The following is a 9,226-nucleotide window of genomic DNA, read 5'->3' as shown; positions in this document are numbered from 1 at the left end:
TTATTGTTCACCTTCTAGGTCTGTCTATTGTTTGACTAAAAGCTTAGCTATGAGGGTTGAGTTCAGTTCCCAAACTGAAGGGTAGTTGAGGACCTTAGTCTTAGGAGTTCCACAGTCTTCATCTTTTTTATGATTTTGAGTTTTGTTCCACATTTTTTTTTTCCCACTCTCTCTGGGACTTCTTATTGTGATCCCTTTCAGAGTGGTCAGTAGTGGTAGCCAGGCATCATCTAGTTCTTTTGGTCTCAGGGTCATGAAGACTGGGATTCATGTGGTCCATTAAATAGTAATTCATAAGTTTTTAAGATCCAGTAGCTACTCACCAAAGTAGGATGTAGAAATTGTTTTTGTGGATTATGATATGCCAATTGACCTTTGTATTCCCTGGGACTATAGTCCTGAGCCCCATGACCCCATGATTAATTCCTTCAAAGCATTTGGTTATTACTAAGAAGTTTTCATAACTTTGGCCCCTGTTTGCTTTACTCTTCCTGGATATATTTGCAGCACATGTAAATACATAGGAAGAAATAATCTCCCTTAAATCAACATATATTTTTAAACGTAGATACTTACGAATGTTAATTGCCTGGGAAGAGGTAAAATTTTTTGGAAAGAGATACTCTTTCAATGGAGGGCATCTAGACTTTAACACCTGGTTTTTTGAAGTAGTGTAGAACCTAAAAATAAAAAAGAGAATTTTTGGTCTTGCCAATTGTGCAGAAACAGAGAAGCCCCTGCATCATGGGACAACATGATAAAGATTAGAATTAAAGTTATTTTCAGAGTTGTGAAGAAAAAAGAGCTGTAACAACTCTAAAAAGTTACCAAGCCCTTAAATATTCTAACAACTCCCACTGACACTCATAAATCTCTACCCTAAGTCAGAGACTAAACTTTACCTTCAAATGAATTCCCAATGAATCCAAGACCACATCAAGCTCAATGGTTCAATTAACTCTTTCTAGTTCCCAGATTAAAAAAAAAAGAAAGAAAGAAAGAAAAGAAAATTTTAAGGTAGAATTCACATACAATAAAGTACCATATATAAAGTGCACAGCTGGAAAAGTTTTGACATATGTGTACACTGATAACAGTCACTACAATTCCTATAGTAAACATATCCGTCATCCTTAAAAGTCTCCTCATAACTTTTTGTAATCTTTTCCACTCCATCCTTCTCCCATTATTCCAGGAAAATAAAAATCTGTTAGTTTGCATTTTCTAGAATTTATATAAATACAGTCATATACAATGTACACTTATTTAGCTCAGCATAATTATTTTGAGATTCATCCATGACGTTGTATGTGTCAACAGTTTATTTTTTCTTTATTGCTGAATAGCTTTCCATTGTGTGGCTGTCATAAATTGTTTTTGTACCATCTTCAGTATAACTTTACTTGCGTATGATAGTAATGATATTGTTCAATAATTTCCACATTCTGTTACATCACCTTTCTTTGGAATGAGTACAAACATGGATCTCTTCCAATTGGTTGGCCAGGTAGCTATCTTCCAAATTTCTTGGCATAAACTAATAAGTTCCTCCAGTGTTGCACCCCTTTGTTGAAACATCTCAATAGGTATTCCATCAATTCTTGGAGCTTTGTTTTCCACCAATTCCTTCAGTGCTGCTTAGTCTTCTTCCTTCAATACCATAGGTTCTTGTTCATACGCTACCTCCTGAAATAGATGAACATCTACCAATTCTTTTTGGTGCAGTGACTCTGTATATTCCTTCCTTTTTCTTTTGATGCTTCCTGCATCATTCAATCTATTGCCCAGAATCCTTTAATATTGCAATTTGAGACTTGAATTTTTTTCAGTTCTTTCAGCTTGATAAATGCTGAGTATGTTACTATCTTTTGGTTTTCTAACTCCAGGTCTTTACACATTTTATTATAATATTTTGTCTTCTCACATTGCCCTTTGAAATCTTCTATTCAGCTCTGTTTTTTCATCATTTTTCTTCCATTCATTTTAGCTACTCTGTTGAAGAACAAATATCAGAGTCTCTTCTTACATCCATTTTGGTCTTTTCTTCCTTTCCTGTCTTTTCAATTACCTTTTGCTTTCTTCACATAGTATATGCTTGATGTCATCCTACAATTCATCTGGTCTTCAGTCATTGGTGGTCAATGCATCAAATCTATTCTCCAAATGATCTATAAATTCAGATAAGATATAATCAAGGTCATATTTTGACTCTTGTGAAAGTGTTTTAATTTTCTTCAGTTTCAACTTAAACTTGCATATGAGCAATTGCTGATCTGTTCCACAGTCATCTCTTGGCCTTGTTCTCACTGATGATATTGAGCTTCTTCATAATTTCTTTCCACAGATGTATTCTATTTGATTCCTGTGTATTTCATCTGGTAAGGTCCATGTCTATAGCCACCATTTATTTTGCTGTAAAAAAGTGTTCACAATGAATAAGTCATTGGTCTTGCAAAATTCTATCATATGGTCTCCAGCATCATTTCTATCACTGAGCCCATATTTTCCAACTACTGAAGCTTCTTTTTTCTAACTTTCACATTCGAATCACCATTAGTTATCAATACATCTTGATTGCATATTTGGTCAATTCCAGGCTGCAAATGGTGGTAAAATATTCAATTTCTTCATCTTTGTCTTCAGTGTTTGGTGGATAAATTTGAATCATAGAAGTATTAATTAGTCTTCCTTGTAGGCATATGGACATTATCCTATCACTGACAGTATTGAACTTCAGGAAAGATCTTGAAATGTTCTTTTTGACAATGAATGTGATGCCATTCCTCTTCAATTGTCGTTCCTGGTATAATATGGTTTTCTCACTCAAAGTGGCCAGTACCACCTCATTTCAGCTAACTAATGCCTAGGATATTGATCGTTATGCATTCCATTTCATTTTTGACAACTTCCAATTTTTCTAGATTTATACTTATTACATTCTATGGTTCAATTATTAATGAATGCTTGCAGCTGTTTCTCCTTATTTTGAGTCATGACCCATCAACAAAGGAAGGTCCTGAAAACTTTACTCCATCATGTCATTAAAATTGACAATACTTTTAGGAGGCAGTTCTTCCCCAGTCATATATTGAGAGCTTTCCAACCTGAGGGGCTCATCCTCAGCCATAGCATCAGACAATATTTCACTTCACTGCTATTCATAAAGTATTCCAGTAATACTTCAGACACTGTTTCACTGCTATTCATAAGGTTTTTTTAATGGACAATTTTTTCAGTGGATGGCTGTATCCCTATTCCCAGTCTATATTATTCTGGAAGCTACACTGAAATCTGTCCACTATGGGTGACCCTGATGGTACTTGAAATACCAGTGGCATAGCTTCCAGCCTTATAGCAACACACAGGCCACCACACAAACTGATAAACTGGCAGAGAAGTGCTGATCTACTTCAGAAAAATCAGCCATAGAAAGCCCTATGAAGCATGGTTATACTCTGGCATCCATAGGATTGACATGAATTGGAAATGACTTCACAATAACTAATTTTACTGGTATTTCATATATTTGGAATATTGTAAATGGTAACACAAAAAAATGCAACCATTGCTGTGAAGTCAGATCTGACTCATAGTGACCCCTCCTTGGGTTTCTGAGGTGGTTAATGGTAAGTGCTTTTTAAATTATTATATCTAATTCTTCATTATTGTAATTCCAAATATAATTAATTCATTTATCAATTATGATATTGTATCATAAAACCTTGTTAAAATCACTTATTGATTCTCACCACATTTTTTGTGTTTTCCTTTGGATTATTTTCATACATATAGATTTTTTAAAAATATTAGATTTATTTACATATAACATGCTTCACATTTAAATATATACATATATATGAACATATATATACATATATACTTTTTTTTTTTGCCTTATTGTACTTGCTATACCTCCAGTATAATCAGTAGAACTAGTGATATCAACCATCTACTTCTTGTTCCTGATCTTATGAAAAACCAAACTCAACACATTGAGTGGATTGTGACTCATAGCGACCCCCTCCTTGGGTTTCTGAGGTGGTATCTCTATGGAAGTAGATTGCCAAGTCTTCATTCTGAGGAGTGGCTGGTGAGTTTGAACTGTCAGCTTTCAGGTTAGCAGTCAAATGCCTTAGACACTATTCCACCAGATCTTCCCAATCTTAGGAGAAAAAATTTATTCTTTCCCTATTAAATCAAGTTAGTTATACGAAAGATAGCTATATACTTACTACAGTGTCATGGATGTTCTTTTGTTGTAAAAAAAGGTCTCCACTTAGGTTGTTGAGAATCTTTATAAGACAGGTATATTATAATGTGTCAAATAGTTGTTCTAGGTCTATTGTTATGATCTTATGGCTTTTTTTTTGGGATGTGAGAATATGAGGAGTTATAATGGTTGGTTTCTAAAAAACTGTAGTGAAATATGCATAACAAAACATATGCTAACTGAACAATCTCTACATCTACCATCCAGATTTTTTTGCATGTGAAGCCAATCTTTAACTCCTTGGATAAACCACATTTACTCATGAGTTATTTTCATCTTGATACATTGCTGGATCTGATTTGCTTAAATTTTGTTAGGACTTTTGAATCTATATTTATGAGGAATATTTATCTGTTTTCTCCCATTCTAATGTCTTTACCAGATTTTGATATCAGTGAAACATGGTCTCATAAAATAAGTTCCTAATTTTAATTATCTAACAGAATGTCTCTAGAATTGATGTCATTTATTCTTTAAATGTTTGACTGAATTCACATGAAAGTCATCTGGCCTGGAATTTTCTTTGTGAAAATGTTTTTAAACACAAGTTCAATTTGTGTAGTTCACATAGGTCTATTCATGTATCTATTTCTCCTTGATGAGCTTTAGTATTCTGTGTATTTTTAAAAAAAATTATCCATTTCATATAAGAAGTTGTAATTATTTGCAGAATGATATTCATATTTTTCCTTATCCTTTTAATATATGTTTAACCTTAAATGATGCCAGTTCTCTTATTCCTGATACTAGTAATTTGTCTCATTTTTTCCCTTCTGTCTAGTTAGAGTTTTGTCAATTTTATTAAGCTTTTAAAAGAACCAGTGTTTGATAACATTTATCTTCTCTACTGTACTTATGTTTTTCAATTTACTAATTTTAACTCATCTCTGTTACTTCTATTATTGTTATTTTTATTTTCATTTGCTCTTCTTTTTCTAGCTTCTTAAGGTAGAAGATGAAGTTAATGATTTGAGAACTCTCTTGTGTTACAATACCATCAAGTGTTATTGTTATCTTATGTGCCAGTGTGTCGATTCCTACTTAGAGAGACCCTATAGTACAGAGTAGTACTGCCCCAAAGGGTTTCTTTACAGAAGCAGGTCACCAGGTCTTTTCTCCCATGGAGCCACTGGTGAGTTTGAACTGCAGACCTTTTGACTAGCAACCAGTGCTTTGATTATTGTCATCAGGTCTCCTTACATTTCCTACCAAACAGTTTTTGATATGCTGTATTGTAATTTATATTCAGTTAAAATTATTGTGTAATTTTGATTTTAATTCCTTCTTTGATCCATTTGTTATTTTTAAATGTATTTTTAATTTTCAAATATCTCAAGATTTACCAGAGACCTACCTATTCTTGATTTTAAATTGATTCAAGTGTTATTACAGAACATATTTGTATGGCTTGAATTCTTTTAAATTTATTGAAACTTTATTTATGATCCAGAAAATATTTTTTTGGTAAATTTTCCTTGTGTACTTGAAAGCAATACACTGACAAAAAATGACCCTATTCCATCAACCTTTAACTTTTCTGACAAACACATCTTCTTTATTCTCTCTCTATGGATACTGTAACTTCTTGTCACTAGAAATTGAAAATTATATGTTTGGATGATGTGGTTTTTGTGATCTCTATCTTTTGCTAGGATATTGGCTATGAAATTGTGATTGGGTCTATGATATTTACAGCTTTTTCTGCACCATGAAGCACCAGAGCTTATTTATTATGAAATATAATAAATACCTATCAAAAATTTAAGTTTTATACCCAATTTTTCCAAAAATCTGAATATTTAAGTAAATTCTATTCCACAACACATATTATTTTCAGAGACTGTATTTATTCTACAATACTTCTACTGACTTTCTAACTCTTCCTTATCTCCCCAATTTTTAATATATGAAATACAGAAATTTAGTATTTATTCACATTCTTTGCTTATCAGTGCATAGTACCATTAGCTTGGAATAATTAAAAAGCAAAATGCACCACAGTATGAATAATAACCTATAATGTGTATGAAATGTGTGGATGGGTTTAATATACATCTGTTTTTGTTTTTATGAATAGATAAATGAGTGTAACAGAGAATATGGAACTCACCTTCCTAAATATTTCCATCAGATCACAACACCAAGAATATTTTTGGAAACAATTTATAAGTTGTGTGATAAAGAGAGAACCATTTTCATTTCTCCAGGAAACATCATCTGAGAATAAAAGAAAAAATAAACTTGAGCTACAACCATCATCTTTTCTAAAAGTCTTGGACTGTAAATATCTTTGGCAGATTTAAGCAAATAGGAGAAATAAATAGATTCTGTGTCTGACTCTTTATACATATAATAGGATAATGGGATTATATTCAACCATAAAAGATATCATATAATTGTTACAACATCATCAGCAAGGAAATAGGACTCTAGAGCCATAGTACAGAATATAAAACTGAAATGTTGAAATTGATACTATAGGCTGTATTTTCTAACAAACATTTTGTCAGTTGTTCTTGAAAACTTGACCAAGGTGAGAAAACTATAAACTGATGGAATAGTTACTGAACTCACTTCTGTCTCTCTCAGAAAGGTGGTCTCTCTTAGTTGACATCAGTTGGGCCAATTTCCCTATCAGCCATGAACAGAGATGGCTTTTGCCATGACTGCTAAGCTCTGGCTTTCAAGTAGCCCTTACTTGCAACTACCAAAAAACAACATGTATCCAAGTTTGGAATGGTCTACAGTTCCAAATAATATAACCCACTGCCGTTGAATCAATTCCCACTCATTGTGACCCTCATTAGGTTTCCATTGTGGTAAATTTTTACTGAAGTAGATTGCCCCATCTTCCTTCCATGCAGCAACTGGTGGGTTTGAACCACCAACCTTCTGATTAGCAGTCAAATGCTTTAGTCACTGCACCCTCAGAATATGGCCTCCATGCTATAATTGTTGGTATACAAAAAAAACCCTACATTTCAGAGTAAAATTGACTTGTATTCCTATCTGGCAAAATCCTACCATATTACCTGTATTTACTTGGATAATTTATATACTTTTTGTGAGTTTCAATTTCCTTGTCTCTAAGAGTGGGATAATAGCACTTACTTGGCAGACTTGGCAGAGATGTACTGAAGAAAATTAAGCCTGTCTATTTGTCTAAGGCTGGCAGTTCAAACCTACCAGCCACTCCTTGGAAGGAAGGTTGGGCAATCTACTTCCATAGTGATACTGCCTCAGAAACCCAAGGAGGGGTCGCTAAGAGTTAGATCTGACTGGATGGCAGTGGGGTATCTATCTATCTATCTATCTATCTATCTACCTGTATCTATCATCTATCTATATCAGCAATGCTGACTTACTTCTCATTTATGATTAAAAGTTTTGCTTTGACAATTTAAAAATTCAGTCTACCATTTCCCACTTCTCCCAGTCTGTTGTCACTGGGAATTCCCTTCTTTCTACTACATCATCTCCTTTTTTCCAAATTGATCATCTTAAATATGGTAGCTTTCTTAACTGATCATTTAAAACTCTTTACTATCCCTAGGTCATAATCCCACCAAATTGTTACTAATTGATGTTTTATAAACAATATTTCTTACCACAATCCCTTACTTTTCCAATTATGAAATGCACTTTTTGAAAAAGAGGTCATGTGTTCTTTTTCTTTTAAAAACTTCCTCAGGTGTAAAAAAAAAATCTATTCTGAATACTGGATGCAGTTAAAAAAAACAACAAACTACTCTCTATGTACTGGCTCATCATTTCCTAACAGGTTATAGAAGACAGGCATATAGGTAGATGTAGAGAGAGAAGGAGGCAGGGCCATTAGAAAATAGCTATAAAAGAAGGTTGCAGAAACATAAATGGTCTCTCCACTCATTTATAAATTCCAATAATTTCCACGACATTTAGTCTGTTTTTTTTTTTTTCCTAAAACAATGGGTCAAATCATGCAGGCAAGGAATACTCATCCCCACAAATCACTACCCACAAATGAAAGACACATACGTGGTGTTGAAGAGCAGAAAGCAACAAAGTCTTTCTCCACATGAATCTTGTGGACACCATCATCCTGCAGGTTCTTTAGTGACTGTGAAGAGGTGTCTGCTGAGGGCTCTGAAGAGTCATTGACCCATGCTTCTCTATAATGTTCTGAAAAGGCAACATCCTATTTAGTATTCACTGTAGAGTCCATTTTAACAATTCTTTGACCATGTCCACCCAAATAGAATGTCATTTAATGAGGTGTTCCAATTAATTTCATACAAAAACAAAACAGGCACAATAAAACGTTATCTCTACTCACATCTAACAGAATAGCAATGACCTTTTGGAACTTAAAGATATTCACTGACAGAGGAAAATAATTATCTCTAAGTAAAGTGAATAGATTTGGGTTTAACAATAGTAAAATAACAACAATAATAATGACAAGATTGTGGCTGAGATATATTCAAGGTATACCAAGGCCAGAGAACATTGTAAATCCAAGTAAAGAAATATCTGCTCTATTCAATAACAAACAAAGGAATCTAAACTAATCTTTTCATGTCTTATTCTTCTCCATTGCTATTTTTTCCTTCCTTTTACTATTCCTGTACACTTATAATTCCATTAAAACTGAATTCAAGAGATTTATGGGGGAAAGCAATATTATACCATTTCTTTTTTCTTTTTGGAAGTAGAATTTCTATATGGTAAAATTCACTTACTGATAAACTACAGTTTAATTGCTTTTAATAAATATATACAGTCATGCAACCACCACTGCAATCAAGATATAGAATACTTTTCATTCTCAGCCTCTGACAATGAATCTTTTTTTTTTGTCTCTATATGTTTGCCTTATTCTGGATGTGATATAATTGGAATTATATAATATATAGCCTTTTATTATTATTATTATTAGGATTTGGGTGAAGATTTACAGAGTAAATTCACTTTTCA

General features: G+C 33.2%; 1 protein-coding gene across 1 annotated transcript in view; it reads right to left on the bottom strand.

Annotated features, from left to right (window-relative positions):
- Positions 1-581: 581 nt before the first annotated feature.
- The window catches only part of LOC103201354 (caspase-1-like), a 142,492-nt gene continuing 133,847 nt past the window's right edge, over positions 582-9,226 (bottom strand). The window contains 3 exon segments of the mRNA XM_042781672.1: positions 582-680; positions 6,381-6,487; positions 8,288-8,431. Of these exon segments, the coding sequence (XP_042637606.1) occupies positions 582-680; positions 6,381-6,487; positions 8,288-8,431 (350 nt within the window).

Source organism: Orycteropus afer, unplaced genomic scaffold, assembly GCF_000298275.1.
Source record: "Orycteropus afer afer isolate SDZICR_OR568_19922 unplaced genomic scaffold, OryAfe1.0 scaffold00147, whole genome shotgun sequence".
NCBI lineage: Eukaryota > Metazoa > Chordata > Mammalia > Tubulidentata > Orycteropodidae > Orycteropus > Orycteropus afer.
The sequence above is the reverse complement of the archived record's forward strand: the minus strand, read 5'-3'. Positions and strand labels throughout refer to the sequence as shown.